Source organism: Nomia melanderi, chromosome 4 (assembly GCF_051020985.1).
Source record: "Nomia melanderi isolate GNS246 chromosome 4, iyNomMela1, whole genome shotgun sequence".
NCBI classification, from domain to species: domain Eukaryota; kingdom Metazoa; phylum Arthropoda; class Insecta; order Hymenoptera; family Halictidae; genus Nomia; species Nomia melanderi.
In genome coordinates, this window is record NC_135002.1 from 10,324,496 (window position 1) to 10,342,142 (window position 17,647).

General features: G+C 34.9%; 2 protein-coding genes across 5 annotated transcripts; one reads left to right on the top strand and one right to left on the bottom strand.

Annotated features, from left to right (window-relative positions):
- Nucleotides 1-83: 83 nt before the first annotated feature.
- RpL32 (ribosomal protein L32) lies at nt 84-1,273 on the top strand. 2 transcript variants are annotated; one of them, XM_031982718.2, is made up of 4 exons: nt 84-184; nt 425-549; nt 666-818; nt 1,071-1,273. In XM_031982718.2, the coding sequence occupies exons 2-4, from the start codon at nt 457-459 to the stop codon at nt 1,227-1,229; spliced, it is 405 nt and encodes a 134-aa protein (XP_031838578.1). In that variant the 5' UTR covers nt 84-184; nt 425-456; the 3' UTR covers nt 1,230-1,273. The 2 variants fall into 2 exon arrangements, with proteins under 2 accessions (XP_031838578.1, XP_031838579.1); XM_031982719.2 differs by having other exon boundaries at nt 113-167.
- On the bottom strand, nt 1,080-15,150 carry Esp (Epidermal stripes and patches). Of its 3 annotated transcripts, none has more exons than XM_031982716.2 (11): nt 14,740-15,150; nt 5,304-5,482; nt 4,533-4,786; nt 4,131-4,332; nt 3,838-4,058; nt 3,585-3,756; nt 3,281-3,448; nt 2,979-3,140; nt 2,745-2,885; nt 2,519-2,664; nt 1,080-2,439 (listed from the first exon to the last, which is right to left on the bottom strand). In XM_031982716.2, the coding sequence occupies exons 2-11, from the start codon at nt 5,479-5,481 to the stop codon at nt 2,083-2,085; spliced, it is 2,001 nt and encodes a 666-aa protein (XP_031838576.1). In that variant the 5' UTR covers nt 5,482; nt 14,740-15,150; the 3' UTR covers nt 1,080-2,082. The 3 variants fall into 3 exon arrangements, with proteins under 3 accessions (XP_031838576.1, XP_031838575.1, XP_031838577.1); XM_031982715.2 differs by lacking the exon at nt 14,740-15,150 and adding an exon at nt 5,893-6,348; XM_031982717.2 differs by lacking the exon at nt 14,740-15,150 and adding an exon at nt 5,845-5,995.
- Between the last annotated feature and the right edge of the window lie 2,497 nt (nt 15,151-17,647).

The window sequence follows — 17,647 nt, forward strand, 5'->3', positions numbered from 1 at the left end:
TTCAAGTTTTGTTAAATTTAACTTGTAGAGATAAATTTACAACTAAAGCCTAGGGATATGATCGCCATCTCAAAAGTAACAATACGAATTAATCCATAGGTGGCGACATCTTCGTTTTAAAGTACGGCGAATTGTTACTTCTGATTTAACCTAACCTTTTCAGCCTGGTACGTAACGAGGGACGGTATGTTATGTTGTTGAAAATCCGAGTTCTTAACGAAAATCACGTAGACAGTGCAAAATATATATATAAAATCTTATTTTGAAGGAGTAAAAGAGATTGAAGCATATAATATTTTTTTAAATTATTGTAATTTTGTAGTTATTGTGAATAAAAGAACATGCGATATGGTTATGCAGTGTTGTCATACAATTTGTTTTCTAAATGAACATTAACTATTGTACATTGTGTTTATGATTTCAGTTCCAGTTTTGTAACATACAACAAAAGTCAAAATGGCTATACGACCAGTATACAGACCTACAATTGTTAAGAAGAGAACTAAAAAGTTCATCCGTCATCAAAGTGACCGATACAGTAAATTGAAGGTATGATATTTTATATAATATTCATCAGTGATTGTTAATTTCATATTTTTGAACTTCTTACTCACTGTTTAAATTATATGGAGCATACAAAGTTATGGAATGAATTAACTTTACAGAGAAATTGGCGTAAACCAAAAGGTATTGACAACAGAGTTCGTAGGCGTTTTAAGGGTCAGTATTTGATGCCCAATATTGGTTATGGAAGTAACAAAAAAACACGTCATATGTTACCAACTGGTTTCAGAAAAGTTTTGGTACACAATGTTAAGGTAAGATCATTTAACATTTATTAATATTGATATACTTATATCCTTATCAGATAATACTTTAAAAATAAATATTTTACTAAAAACACATGTTCTGTATATATTTTTTATTCTTTTTAAAGTTTCTTATTCATCATTTAATATTCATATAGCTAAATGATAATAAAATTATAGATTTCTATAGAGTATTAATGTTATTTTAAAATATATAATTCTTATGTTTAAGTATAACAAGACTTTTTGTGGGGTTTACAGGAATTAGAAGTTTTAATGATGCAAAATAGAAAATTCTGTGCTGAAATTGCTCATGGTGTAAGCAGTAAAAAACGTAAAACCATTGTAGAACGTGCTCAGCAACTTTCAATTCGTGTAACCAATGCTAGTGCAAGGTTACGTTCGCAAGAAAATGAATAAGATCTCATTCTGATTTGCTTTAATAATAAACTATTTACAATATGTTTGTGAGTTTCAAATTTTTCTTCTGATCCTTGTTCTGAAATAGTACCTCAACGTTTAAGTACAGCAACAAATTCACATAATTTGGGGCACAGATAGTCCATGGTATGAAAATTATTCTATACATAAATATGTCTTATTTATTGATATTACAAAACTGTCTGTAATAATGATTCATTCTGAAAAATAATATTAAAACAGTCTAGACAGAAAATTTAGCATAGGTTATCGGTGGCTCACACAACACTCAACACGTTAATCATTAGACTATTAATGGTAGCAAAATTAATGGTTATTTTTATATTCAAAATAATTCATTAATTTATTTTATACAAATCACAATATACAAAAGACAATGTAAAATGAGTAAAATGGTATTCAGGACTGCATTTATTGAAATGTCTTACTCAGTAATATATTTTATTACCTTTGCAATCCTATTGTTGGTTATAGTGATAGCCAACAAGTAATACTAATTGATGAAAAACAGTTTTCTACAATTAATGACAATTTACAACAAAATCGATTGAAAACATGACGCGTATAATACATATTACACGAATATTCATTACATTGATTGTAATGCTATTTTAAATATAAAATACAATGACGCTGGACCTACTTCTTTGAAACTCAATGACTATGTAAATTGAGAATGTAGAAGTCTTTGTCTTCGGATACCTCTAGAATCAAAGGTGATTAAGAAAGACGTTGTTTAACAACTTTCAATAAAGTGAATATTTACCATTATACAAGGTATTCTGGTAATTCAGTTCATATCAAATAAATCAACTTGTATAAATAATGAACTCTATTTAATTTGTTTTAAGTATCCTCTATCTTTTAGGAGATCGTCCAGTGCCTCTTGAGTATAGTATACAACAAAGTCAGTTGATGCAACACCTTCAAATACTGCATAAACAGAAGGCTTCAAGTTGTAAAAAAAGAGGGGTTGACCTCTTAACGCAAAATCTTTTGTCAGTGTTTCAATTACTATAGCTGCAGTAAAGTCTGCTCCATAAATATGTGAGCAGTCAATTACAACTGGGGTAGAAATGTCTCCAGTACGCTGACTGTATTTCGTTACTAAGTTTCGTACGTAGTCTACTGACGGGAAGATCAAACAGCGGTCTGGTGTTAGCATGAGATATTGAATGCCATGTCTGGTCTGTAAAACAGACATTAAAAAAATTAATTTTAATAAAACTTACATTTTCGAATCTAATAGAATCACTTAAAATACATACTGAAAGTTTCTCCACAGATATTTTTGGACGAGCTGCGTGATAAAGAATGAACAGAATATTTATTCCAATACCACATAGAATTCCAATTTCCAGTTGTAGTAATAAACATGCAATGAAAGTTCCTACTCCTGGGATTAAATCTGACTCTATAAGAATAAAGAAATAATATAAAAAGAAAATACCGTTTTTTTTTAAGTTTTATTTGTAATTAATGTTTTAAACTTACTTTTCGTTCTCCACATTGGTTTTACAACTTTAACCTCCACCATAAATATTACAGCTGCTATGATAATAGCAGCTAATGAGGCTTTTGGTATATAGCTAAAGTATGGTGTCAGGAACAGAAGAGCTAATATCACTAAAACACCTAAAATATGATGAATATGTTAAATAACTACTTTTAGAAAAGGAAAAAAATAAAAGAAAAAATTAGTAATTGCAATGAAGAATCGTAAATTACCTGTATAGAAACCACCCATTGGGGTTCTAACTCCAGAAGCATTGTTTACTGCACTTCTACTAAGAGATCCTGTACCAGGAAAAGCTTGAACAAATGAATTGCCAATGTTTGACATTCCAATAGCTATCAGTTCTTGTGTTGCATCAACTGATTTTCCAGTTGCTGAAATAAATAATATTATAATTTACTTATAGATTTCTAATACAATTCTATGATTTTCAATATGTTTTTAAATTGTTCTTATGAATTCAAAAAGCTTGAAAACAATATCTTTTTATGAAATACAAAACTTGTAAGCTTACAAAATGCTTTGCAAATAGCAATGTCCTCCATTAATGAAATGAGTGGTAAAATTAAAACGCCACTTCCCAAATTAGAAACCATCTCAACAAAAGTCACAGTTGTATTATCACTTTTGGTATACCCAAATGGTGGTAACTGTACAGTAGGCATACCACCTGGTATGTATCCTATAAAAAATGGGATCTGTTAATGAAATATAAATTATACGCATATTATAATTCAAATTTGTTTATCATTAATTAAAATCTTTGTCTTTTTCACCTTCAGCTTTTAAAAAATTATTTCTACTATATTTTCTCTTACCAATCAATTTGAAAGGAGATTTTCCACTAAAACTATATCCCAAAAGGCCACAAAGTATCACCAGTAACGCATTTCGTGATGTACCAATTAGCCAAATGACTTTATTTATAATACGATATTTTGAAGTTTGCGATTCTTCATCTTTAGGTCCAATTTTATACGATGCTAGAAGCTACAATAAGATAGGACAGAATGCAACTTATTATGCTAATAACGAATTAACAACTAACAAAAATTATCGTAATATACTCACCCTCAGAAGTAGAAGAAGAGCTATACATGCAGCACCAAGTGCAGCATCCCAAGCTGAAGTTTGGTGTACTTGTCCAACAAGACTTTTCCACATTTCTAGAAACTGTGCTCCTTTGGCAGGGACGCCAAGGACGTCCTTTATTTGCGAGGTAACGATTATTAAAGCTACTGCAGACGTGAAACCAGAGCTGACTGGTCCAGACACGAAATCAATTAAAAATCCTGAATAAATATAATAAGTTACGCAAAATTGTTATAATGAAATATTAATTAAAAATCATTACATATACTTACCAAGACCAAATATACCCATTACTAACTCTATTATTCCGGCTAAGAAACAAAGTAATATTGCATGCTGGCCTGGTGCATCAAGATGTGAAATAGTTTGATAAGTAAGTAATGAAGTAATGGCGGTTGGTCCTAAGGGTGTATCTTTACAGGATCCAAATAAAATATAAATAAAACAGCCTAAGAAGCTACCATATAATCCATACTGAAAAATATAATTTCATATATTAAAGATTTTATCCAGGTAGATACCACTTAAGTTCCATTAATAGACTGTAGACTTTGTACACAGTGCATTGTATTGAAACATACGAAAGATATTTTACAGAAATGTTTAATAGTTTATTTAATAGTTTATACTATATACAAAATGATCTAAAGTATAATCGCTATAAATTAACAAACCTGAGGCGGTAATCCTGCAACATTGGCGTAAGCCAATGATTGAGGGATGACAGTGAGACCGACGGTGATACCAGCGACAAGATCACCGAGTGCATCTTGTCCACTGTATTTTGGTAACCAGCGTAAAATTGGTAATCTTTTATAAACAGTTTTCTTTGTGCAGGCCGATCTCAAACGCCGTCTGGTGCCTTCCAATACTGAATTTAGTAAGCTGTCTTTGTTCTCGATCGTTTCATCCTCTGGTACTTCCACTACTGTAAGAAACAAATTTATTTAACGTCATACATTCTCCCGTCTAATAAATTAGAATATAATAAATTAACAAATAATTAAAAAGGATTAGTTGCCGAAGTACATTTAAATACAATGAAAAAATCATTTTGTTAATTCAAAAGACCATGTAACACGATTCTGCTGTTGACCATTACGGGGAAAACGTTATACCGATCAAAGTTCACTTCTACTCTGTACAAACATAAATATGAATTGGAAAATATGGACGACAGGCTGGCAATGTAGTTTGAAAAATTGATTTCTTATTCCTCGTGTCTTTACACGTGATCGATACCTTTGCGATTGTGCAATGTACAATAATAAAATGAAGAATGATCGGAAATCAATTTGTTGTATCGACAATTGATGTATTGATGAATCATACGGTACATTTGAAAATCAAATGCAATAATGAAATGCTTTTATTCTATAATACTAAAGAGCTCCTTTATGGATATATTACAATAATAATTGATACAATTGACTCGTAATATTTACATATAAAATCTGAAGAACCCTGCCTTCCTTGATGACTCTCATAGGAATCGGTTAGAATTCGGGAGTTGTTCGAGTTGCCAAGATTTAAACTGTCTCCTGATCCGTTGAAGCCACGATTTGTATACCCTCCGGGTCTATCGTGTTCATTTGTATCTCCTTTTCCGTCCGCTTTGCTCATTCTAAGAAGAAAGTATTATGTAAGATTTTTATACAAAAATATTAAATGAACATGAATCATTGAAGTAACATTTTTAATAAAATTAATTAATACATTGTTCTATTTTCTCATTCTTTAGTGAATATAACACTGGACAACAATCTTCTTGTTCTTTCAATACAACAAATAAATGAATATTAACATTTTAATACAATTTTACGCTGTTCATTATATAAAAACTAATAAAATACAGTGAAAGTCTCTAAACTTTAAAAAAAAAATTTCTGAAGACTTTTTAACGAGCTTAGAATGTTATTAAAACATGTACGCAGATAATGTACTTTTTTATATATCATAATTGACTTCTGTTTCGACTGCACTTACAGTTCACGTTACACTTTTCTTTAACAATACTTTTTTTGCAGTACTAACTTATTTACGTTCAATGTCCGATACTGTCTTCCTTTTGTTATAAGATCGTTTCGTAAGTTCCAACGCAAAATTAATCGACTAAAACTTAATTTTAACATTGACACATTTATAACACGACGAACCGGTTGCTCCGACTAAAGTTTTTATAGGGCACAGAGTTTCATTGAGTGCACATAAATTGTGGATCGTGTATAATAGCACGTATAGATGAATCAGTTTGATTCCTGACGCAGTAGAACGGACGTCATCGATGAATAGCGCATAATATATTGTCCTAATTTCATGCAATGAAATTATGAAGAAGATCGGATACCATGTAGTGAAAAATGGAAGAAGAAAAGACAAGAATATATCGTATCGAAGATTCCAAAAGGAAAAGAAAATGTAAGAAAAAGTACTTTTGAAATACCGAAACGAAGTAAGTGAAATTATGCTAGAACAGATGAAAAATTAAAAGTAGTTGGAAACGAAGGAAGTCAAGAAATGAATGAAAATGGCATTTTCTTATCTCAGTAATCGTCCTATCTTTCGACTCGATAATTACAGGGATTACAAAAACTTTATTACGATGTTGCTAAGCACTATGGAACAAAAATTCATTGCGGGTGCTAAGCTAACATGTTGGACTCATTCTAGATAGGATGTGATTTACGACGTATGCACGTGAAACAACGATTACGATAGACAAATAATTTTCTGGTACTCTTTCAGGGTGAAGATCGTTATGATGTCCCGTAATCTTGACAATATCTTTATTTACGATAAACATTCCGTTAACGCCGTTACTGACTCAGGAGCAAATATTCCTCGGCGTTTTATTGAATCGTCACGAGATTCGTGCACACGATGCCATCAGTTGTTAAACAGCCGTGAGAACAACAAGCCAATCAATGTTTACTTTTAATTTTTGTAAATCGGTCACATGAGATGCCCGATCGCATCTCGGCAAACAAGATTCCTCTAGTTAAAAATGCTGCGGGAACATCGTTCAGGTTTATCGGAAGGTTTATTTTAGAAATTATTTCAAATTTCCATTAAACATAAGCCGGTTTTGTCTCATTATGTAACGCTCGTCTTCCTCGTCCAACGCTCTGCGATATTTTCGAAAACGAGAAAATAGTCGCGAAGATATTAAGACGAACTTAAACCATGTCATTATGCAATGTTATGTCATGCATGCAGGTACTATAAAAAACGCTCGAGATCTCGATCAAACGAGCTATCCACCTAACAAGCACAATATACTATTGTCCGAGCAATTGCGTTTCGTAATCGAATATCAATTCCAGTAAGAAGCAAATTCTTTTGACGGCGTAAACTTCAATATCCTCGCAGTGCATTGTAAAAATGTTTTTGCAGGATCTGGTAACAACGAACGTGAGATTAGTAGGATCCTATGGAATATTAAAAAATGCGTTTATACACGTTATAAAAAGAGTTCATCATAAACGAACATCATTCACCGTCTTCGTGCCAGATCATTAACACGGCCTAATGACTAATCTAATCTTTATTTAAGGATTTGTAATGCACATGTCGCAACGCCATTTCGTCGTACGTCCTTTGCTAGAAAGGAAACTATGATCACGTGGGTGTTCAGCAATCAGGAAAAGTTGTTCCTCAGATTCGAGGAAAGTCTAATAGAATTTTTACCAGCTCGCGCGTCAGCCTCATGATCTGTTCATCTCGGAAACCCCCTGTTGTTCGAACGCCTGCCATTCCCTAACCGCATCAATTTCCAATAACCTTCATTCGACGCTGGCAAGTGGGAAGATACGTCGAATTTCCATAGCGTCAGCGTCAGGTGATCGCTTCTACTTCATTTTATTATGATGTTTACTCAGTTAACCCGCGAACACACGAATCCACGAGACTAATTGCCTAATTATCGTTATTATCCTGCGACGCCGGCTCGTTGATCTTTTCGATCTTGGAATCCTTGGCTCGTGACCGGCGTCGCTATATTCATCGCGACTTCCAAGGAGATTCAGAAGAGCCGATAGGAATAAGAACCAGAGGGGAAAATGAGAAAAAAGCCGCCTTATTGCGGGCGTGTCACATGATTCGCTCGTGCAACCGGTCATTCCGAGTCGCTCACGTGCTTCTGAATCAACCACGTTCCCCCGGTCATGTGGCTCTCCTTTTATCGGGGTCCCGCCCGGCCTTTGCTGTTCCTTCGGACCGCTGTCCTTCGCGGAATTAATTTATATCAACATTGTTTTTCATGCAAATCCGTCCGACACACTCGAATGGCCAGCTGACGCTAGTGCACATTTTAATCGTTATCCACAAATTATATGCCGACGATGCTAATGCGTTGCGCGATAGTGGGACTGCTACTATTACCTTGAAAACGTAAGTATGTGCACTCGAAGACAACGATTATAGAAACCCAGCCGATACGAGATATGGGACTGGCTTCCAGATAGGGAATCGGTTCTGCGCAAAAAGTCTCCGGGCGCCGATCCTTTTGTGACGCTCCCTCGGAAAAGATTTTCTCTTCGCACGGTCTTTCCTATTATTTTCGTCACCCTTTACGCTCGAAGATATTTTTTATTATAAATACTCATTATTTTCTGATGAAATATCAATTAGAATTTGTACGACTAAGGAATCTTGTATATATTCTGTATGTGAGATAGAACTATTTTATTTCAGAGTTTCATGCGTTCATAGAAAATTTAATGTTGAATTTTTTATTCTTCTGTGTTCAACTATGGACTGCTAAACAATATTTCTTCAGGAATATTTTTGAATATCGCATCAAAATTAGAAGAGAAATATATACTTTGGCAGTTCTTTTCTAAGGTAATAATACAAAAAAGAGGAATAAATTATATTACGTAACGATGTTATAAATTGAACTAGATGAATAATCGATAAGATTAGTTACCCAGGGTGAATCAAATGATTAAAACCATTAATTATTTCTCTCTTTGCATACCGAGAACCACCTCGATTATTAACACGATGAAAAAAATAAATGAAAACGCTTCTGCCAATTAAAGAAAGCCACTTACGGATAGGTATGAAAATGAATTAATGGCACTGGTCGCGTGCTGAAGTCCTGATTCATTTGAATTAAATTGCATCGATGCCGACGTCCAATTGAGTGAGCAAATTTATCTGCGATTCGATTGAAATATACTTAGCCGTCGCATAACTGGCAATTCAATCGAGATCGGTGTGATTTTGACATAAACAAGTGACTCAGGAACGCAGAACAAAATTTCTTCATTATAGACTTCGTTTCTCTTTTTTTTTTACAAACAAAAATCGTATGGTATTAAAAAAAGAAAAATTTCATTCGCGCTTTCTTATCGATCGCGCATAATATTCTTCCGTGTGTTCAATATGTAATTCGCTAGACGGAATAGCTGCTGCAACGATTCCGCTCAATTTAACGAGAAAAGACAGACACGGTTGGAATGTCTTAATTACGAATATCATGCGCCAACAAAACGTATGACATCGCGTTCATCGGGACGCGTGCACAACCGGTAATAGTTACAATACAATCTATCCAGCAGCGTTCTTTCTATTGCAAATAAGCCACAATTTCGTCGCGTCATTATTGCGCGTCCTTTGACTGATAGAGAGATCCACGCGGCTACAATGGAAGTCAATATGCGTTATTCCGCGGCACGTGCTCCTCAACGAACGCCTCAATAGAACGTTCCGTTCCGAGAGATTAAGACCCGTTCAAAATATTGCTGCAACGTTTGCGGAAGAATTAAGCGTCTTTCTTCTTCGATTGCCGAGTCCGGGTTACATACTAAACATTTCCCGATGATTGCAGTGGAGTCACTCTTACCGTAACCAGTCAAATAACTGGCTGCAAAATAAAGGTAAACAAGTTCGATGATAAATGTTTCTTAGCGGAGGTGGAAACAAAAGGAAAGATAAAAATTGAAAAACTGATTATAATATAAGAAAATAATTAGAAAAAATATAGTAATTGATATAAAGCGAAATGAACGAAAGAACACGCGGAATTTTCGATCAAATTTTAAAACCGATCATTTGACAAATTCGCGGTGCTGTTAGCGTTAAGCTAGAAGCTTTCCTTATCCTTTTACGACCAACGCCTGATTAGACGTGAAGAGAGCTCGGAATTCTTTGTTTCTCCGATATCAATACTTAAGAACTTCGATTTTTCTATCCGTAATCAAGGATGGATTAGATCTTCGTTAGTACTCCAGTGCGTAGGCTAGGCTTGAAGCACGTTCAAGCGAGGAATTTTTTCATTTTCTGAGATCAACGCGAATCAGGGGTTAATTAAAAAGCATGGTAAATACTTGCATGACCATGCTTGAAAGAAGATAAGGCGGCACGTGTCCCAAATTCTCCGATAAGAACGTCGTCCTTTGAAATTCCTTAAGTGCATCGTTGTGCTTTCGTGTCCAAGACCGGACTAGATTATTCTTAGGTGTTTTAAAGTCTTTCCTTCATTGTCATGCTCGGCACAGTTCTATGCAAATGATGCCGGGGTTAAGGATATTATGAAGTCTTTGGAAACGAGGCACATCGAGAATCGAGAAGATCGTATTATCCTTTCACGGCCAGGTCTAGGTTAGGTCTTGGACAGGTCTCGGCCGTGTTCGGGTTGAATCCGCTAATCTCCATGATAACACGTGGGATCGTGTGAATTGACACTAGAACTACTGGTTGGATCGGCATGACCCATTCCTGATTTCCTCTTTTGCAATCATTGACAAAATAATAGTTGCTCCTTTGAGAAATTATTGAAAAAATTGATTTAATACGTATTTAATACGTTTCTACAGAAAAAATTAGGAAAATCAACTTGACTGCTCGATAGTTTTAGTGTTAAAGCTCCCCGATGCTTTCGCGGACAACTCTGACATATGCCTAAATCGAGAAGCTGTTAATTAAACTATAAGAACTAAAGATTAATATCTTACGGTAACCAAGTTCAATTTACACGTGAATTAAATTTAAATTTCACTTATTTCTCATTAGACTTTACTTTTGGTTATACTTGTACGTCTCTGCACTGTAAGCGAATTATTTATTAGCGTACATTAGTTGAATTAATCTTTCAACGTATTTTTTATTACACTTTCACCTATATGTTGAAATATTAAAAGTAGACAATAGAAATACTCCTGTTTTCAGGATCGTAATTTATTGACTTATATCGTTAAAGATATTTTTTTACTTTGTTCCGTGTATACCTACCATTTTTACGAGGGAAATGTTTTTTGTCGAGCAAAAGTCACTTAGATTTTTATTGCTACCAATCAAGGTAAGCCTAGAATGAAATTATACCGAAGGAAAATTACATGCATGCCTGATACTTTCGAATTGCTCGAAAAACATTTTTCCAGTTAATAGAGTGAACTTCTTTGTCGTTTACTCTTTCAGCCTGCTTTTTATTCCGCTGGAATTTAACTCTGAAGAAAGTGATCTTAAAACGAAAATCCTTATATATCATTGAATGATGACAGAGTAAAAGATATTGAATGAACTAAGCGTTGACTAGCCAAAGACACTGAAACCAACGATAGAATAGACTTCGTTCGATTTAGTATTGAACAATATCATTAATTGCCTTCACGAGACAGCTCTCGCTAATACAAGTCTATAATTTCGGATTTAAGAGCAATAAGAACTGCGTCGAGATAAGTAGATCATTGTGTCAGGTAAACCTAGTCGCTATTAAACCTGATCGCTTTCGCAACAAGTTTCAATCAGTTGGAATGCTATTGTTGAATTTTAAACTTGAACTTCAATCGATTTCAACAACGATAATTCGATTCCGTCTTAACCAATCGTAATAAAACTTGCATCAGCGGTGATTTATGGAGCCGATGCCTGAATGTCCTCTAAAGGAAATCAATGGCAAAATAAAATTTCGACCAAAATTTTTGTCCCAAGAACTCCAAAACAAGTTAATAATAAGGGAAGTGGACAGCTTAAATAAATCTAGTATGAGATAGAATCTACATGTTTTTGCGAAACAAACTGTAACAGTAAAACGCACAAATTGTACATTCAAAAACGAACAACTCGAAGTATCAAGAAATCGTGTCGCGTAACTAGCCTGCGAGCTTTCATAAAAATTCACGGTTTCTCAGTTTAATTTACAGAAAATAACATTGAATAAAAAGGTACGATTTCCTCGCTCTCAGTTTGAGTTTCAATGTAAACATGAACAGAACCGTATTCGTAATTACACTATATCATAATTACACTCAAGTGTAATTAGTTAATTATCAAAAACTTATTCTGTTCGATATGGGAACCGTTTCTTTTTACCTTCGAACATCAACATTCTTATCTCAAGTGTTACACAATCCTATTACACATATTCATTCATTCTCTCAGATGTCACAATTTAAACTGTTTCTCAGTTTTTGTTCGTCGATGATTAGCTATCAACATACAGCTGATTAACAGTAAAGCAATGCAATTTGTATTCAGAATGTTTATTTCTTAAGCGTCGTTCATTCAATCGTTTCAATAAATAAAATATCGATATAAATTTTTATTTTTCAATGTTAAAAGAGTAAACAGATATCGGCAATTAGAAATCCTTTCAAATAGATTTATCGAAATATGATCTCGACGTTTTGTTAAATTAAAAAAGGTTGTAGGAAGGAGATCTTAATTGCATCCCATGTAATATAATTTGCCCCTAACATATACTATAGCAGAACCGATCTTTTCATAGCAGCAAACGCGTTTTATAATAGTGCGCAAATGAAAAATTATTTAACCAAAAATTAGAGCTATTATCAAATAAATTTCACTGCTTTGAATTTCCTATAATATCCAGCAAATAATTCTTATTTAATAAACTTTGAAAATAATCATTTTTCATTCGTAACAGTTCCCGTTTCTCCAGCTTAATATAGAAGAACATTATTTTTCTTTTATCCATTTGATTTAATTTACAGAGCCACTTTATAAATAATCCGTGACAAAATCGCAATTTCTTTTTCTGCGCGACATGTCGGCGCATACCGCGACCACTATCGCGTGACTCTTGGTTAAAAGAAAATAGGTGCTTTTTAATCCCCTGTTTCTTTCTCTTTGAAATTCAAACTGACCTCGACGGAAAGCGATAGGATGGCGTAAAAGGTGATCGTGCAAATTCTTTTTAATAGATAGCTTTTACATGATATTACATTGTACGAAAGTGTTCGGGAATTCCATGATTAATCGAATTACCATGTAGTAACAATGAGTCATCAAACCTTTTACGGAATCCATTTTATCTGAAGCGATAGATAATACCCGACATTAGAATTATTTCGAGCTACAATGAATTACTTTAGTGACTTTTTTCATAACGTCTTAAGAAAATGATAAAAGTTCATTTCTTCAGATTCGAAGCGTCTGGTACTATTATATCCGTACGAGTACGTTACTTCGTCATTCCTCGGAAAAGCATCTTCATAGTTTCAACAGTCGTAAGAGAAAAATTTCTAAATGGGCCATTTTGACTCGCCCAGTAGTTCTAGTGCGAACGTTTCTTTATCTTCAGTCCTCAAATTCCTTATTGCACGGGAGTGATAACTTATTCGACAGTCGGCATGTTTATCAATTCAATTTACAAGCACGTGGCAGCATTGTGTTTCATAACTATCGTAAACCAATTCGTTGATTGGAGCGCACGATTAACTTCGTAATCCCACCACTAGTTTTTGAGCAACTTGAGCAAGGTTAGTTGGGAGTATCTAATGTTAAGCAAACAAATAATACTGCCGCGTTCTCGACGGTATTTACCCGCGCTCAAGTACAGCAGTAGATGAGCCCGTTGTTAAGGAAGCGACCGATGATAATCAATTGATTGGTAACATTCAATATTTGCCTTTTCAGGCGTCACGTGGTCCGTCGACTCGCTCTAACACCGATTCATCAACATTTTAATGGGATTATTTTTTCAAACGATTCGGGCTTGTTTACGGACCAAACTAAATTAGGGTACAATTAAATTCTCTGCGTTCGTTTTTTCCACGATGGCGCGTATTCCTTGTAAAATTAAATGAGCTTCGCCAAAAAATACAACTAACATTCTTTTCTGCACCCTCTTCAACTACCGTGATACCCGAACAAAAAGTTCAGCCGAGAGATCACAAAAGGCAATCGTGTCGCATTCAAATAGTAATGTTTAATTAACAATTTTCACCCCATAATTCAAACTACACGTCGCCGCATAAATTTACATGTATGCAAGTAGAAGCCTTCGTAAGTGCATTAATAGGTTACTACGTTGTAATTTGCAATTTAATTTATTACTGTACTCGCGTTGCCTCAGAGATATCGCTGTAATGTTGCTCCCCCATTTCAGGCTATACATTTACAAAGGAAAACATAAATATACAGGAAGCAGGAATTTTCAATAAAACGCAATAAAAGTCCGACGCGTTTTGCCAGGAACGAATTGAAAGAAATCCCGCAATAATTAATATCGGAATTGTACGCTCGCAGTCGAACGCGGCCGATAAGAACCGGTATTTCGCTCCAGTCTTCTCGCCGGACTCTATAATTTTTCTAATGATTTTCGCGTCAATGTTCTTTTTCTCCTTAACGCACGTGACTCGACGGCAAACAAAAAGAAGTGTACCCGATACCACGATGACAGCGGTTTTCTGCATTTTCCAGGCAACGAGATTTTTCTCTTAAACCGGTATCGAACCGTGGATCTCGTTTTAAGGATCGTTGATCCGGAGGATGTCAAGACGCTCTCCGCCCGACCGACGCTCGAGGGCATCATTGTCCATCGAGTGAAACGTGCAAGGAATCTCCAGTTTCCAAAGTAATTTTCAAAGAAACGGAAGAGAAAAACGAAAAAGGACCGAGACGAAAGAGACTCACCTAAAACGGTTAATTATATAGAGAACAGGCGATATCAGCGATTGCCGTTGACGTCTTTAGCCCCGATTCTTCGTGGACGCTTACTTATTTTTGCATCCGCGACACATCCTATGTGCCCTCGAAGGATATCGAACGAATTACAATAATTGGAAAACGAAGTGTTCCCGGCGCGGCAGATCGCTTCTTTCCGATGGCGAGCCGGTGTATCGCCGGTACCGTTCCAGCGACACTTTTCAGTGAAAAATCGCGGGGTAAACAGCGTGCGAGCGCGTAAAGCGGCGCGGCAAGCAAGTAACACAAAATTCAATCCGGTTTCGTGAGACTGACGACTGAATCCACGACAACACGCGGCCGACCATTTAAATGTGTCGTGGTTCTTCGACAGTTTGTGCCGTACTTCTTCTCCCCTTCTCCTTTTGCAGCCTTTGAGGCAAACGTAACGTCACTGGAGAACAGTCCAATCGGAGCCATAAAGGACTCCCCGGCGTCGGGAACGTATTTCCCGGGAACGGCGATTGCAACCTCTTCGGAATAATGATCGCAACCCCTCACGCATTTTCGTTTACTAGGGGAATTCCTAATTATCCGATCGAGTCCGCCGATCCTCTGATACGCGCGGCGAACGGATGATGTTTGTGCCTACGCGCGACCAATCCAGCAAAGGTGATTTCTGTTTAAATACAACGGGAACAAAATAAACAGTGTACGGACACCGGGGTTGGAAACAGTTTCTCGTCTGTTCGAACGACAGTGCATTTTAACAGTAAAACTGCCGAGCGTTTTAATATGATTAACGCGTTTTACTGCCACGAGAATTTTAAACATTTTCTGTAGTAATACTTATTCTTTCATAACAGACGCGAATGGTATTGGAAATAATGATTAATGATCTGGTATTACAGTACTTATATTACAGTATCGTCTAGCTACTTGTGTTATTAAATATATTTATTCGATATCAATTCTCTTATTGTTATTGCCCTTAAGCTATTTGGAAGTTGCGGACATCGGTGACCACCGTGATAGTCAACGTGTTAATACGTAATCCTTCTGAAAATTCTGACAATAGATTTTCTTCGAATTCTTCATATATTTATTGCAATATTCAAGCGAAACTGTTTATTTTTAAATCATTTCGGATATTTAACAGTTTTAAGATATCGACAAGAGCGAAATGGGACACTGAAACCCGCCATTTTGACGGATACGGTGGTTCTAGTGGTAAATGATGTTTGTGCATTGTATATTATTTGCCCTTTCTTTTGCAGACAATAATTGATTTTAAAGGTTATTTTATCGTGGAACTATATTAACAGAAATGTACACAACTTGTTGTATTCGCGAAGATTATGATAATCCTGGAAATAGCTTGTCTAAAGTACCGTGAACAACTTTTTTTAATCAATTCGAGGGGGATCTGATTCATCGACCTTTTATCTTTGAATTCTTTATAGATAGTAATGCAATTATCTTTTTAAAAATAATTTCTCCCGTTTGCGGCAAGCAATATGTGTACCTTTTATCTGTCGTTAATTCCACTACAACTTAAGAGGTGAAATTTCATGCTGCTAATCATTAGATAATTTCATTAAAATGAAAATCATTTATTACACTATTGTGCGCTATGGTATTGAAACTTTTATTGAGTCATTGTCCATGTACAAAATGAAAAAAATTATTTGACTGTCTCTTCGAACCTTATCGACATATTCTAAAGTACCTAAGGTAATCACCTATGCTTGCTTGTGCATCGCATGTTCCTTTTATGTAATAACTGTAAGATAAATGATTAGTGTTTACCTTGAGTTACCGACACGTTTCAAAAATACAACTTTTCGTATTTTATCTCTGCTTGCAGATTTTATTTGAAAAATTGCTATCTCCCATGCATTTCTCTTACTTCTTGAATTATAATGAACGTTTGTCGACGATTTCGATGCTGTCGAACGAATACCAGAATATAAGCAAAAATGATTAAAAAGTTTTAAGGATGAAAAGTAATTGGTAAAATTCGTTCAGAAATATTTGCGGGATAATTACTTGCACAGGTGCATGGTCGTTATATGCTTCATTAGTATACTATCAGTTTGTAACAATAATAAAGTCCTTCGCTAAGTCGAGCTCAGGAAACAGCAAGGATTCGTGTCCTACAATCTGCAGTCCTATTTACATATTTACATAAAACTTAAGGAAAAATAGCGACGGCTGTACACTGTTGTAAGCTGCATGGATATTTCCGCGGAATATCGTAATGCGAATTAAAGGGAAATTAAAGTCGCATTAAGTTACTAGATAACAAGATAAAATTCGTAATCGAATCTATTAGTGAACGAATAAAGAGTAAATTATTCCTTCAAGGTTTTACTTAAGCAAGACAGAAATATTTACAACACTGAAACAAGAAATAATTGCTTCGAATATGTCGTAATTGTGTACAAAATTAGAGGTAAATATTTGTAATTTATAAAAGAAGAATAAAAATTACAAAATGACAGTTAAAAACAATACAATAAAACTATTGAAACGTGACAACATTATTAATAATTAATTTTCGGTATTTACGGTATCTACAAAGAAAAAATATTAATATTATAATCGTCTAAATAATTCCACGTGTCGTTCTTCGCATTTACGATTCAATTTTAGTCACGGTACATCTGATGTACAACACGTTTAGAACAACTCACGGAGAATACTAAATTTTGAAGTTACGTATTGCCTAATCTGCTATGATTTATGTGCCGAAAGCTGGAAAATGGTTCTACACTGTTTATTTTGATATTTCGACTGTATTTAACCACATCAACGATTCTGGTATTTCATTTCGTTTCAATCTCATGTTTGTTAACAAATATTCTCAAATTTTATATGCAATACCGTGAAATGATAAATGTACGTTAATAACTAC

Excerpts from the sequence above, each read along its gene's own strand:
- Esp (XM_031982715.2), bottom strand. The coding sequence starts at position 5,990 with ATGTTAAAATTAAGTTTTAGTCGATTAATTTTGCGTTGGAACTTACGA. Across the intron at positions 3,449-3,584 it reads ATCTCCTTTCAAATTGATTG|GATACATACCAGGTGGTATG; the intron begins GTAAGAGAAAAT and ends CATTTTTTATAG. Across the intron at positions 3,141-3,280 it reads TGCTATTTGCAAAGCATTTT|CAACTGGAAAATCAGTTGAT; the intron begins GTAAGCTTACAA and ends TATTTATTTCAG.
- RpL32 (XM_031982718.2), top strand. The coding sequence starts at position 457 with ATGGCTATACGACCAGTATACAGACCTACAATTGTTAAGAAGAGAACT. Across the intron at positions 550-665 it reads ACCGATACAGTAAATTGAAG|AGAAATTGGCGTAAACCAAA; the intron begins GTATGATATTTT and ends TTAACTTTACAG. Across the intron at positions 819-1,070 it reads TTTTGGTACACAATGTTAAG|GAATTAGAAGTTTTAATGAT; the intron begins GTAAGATCATTT and ends TGGGGTTTACAG.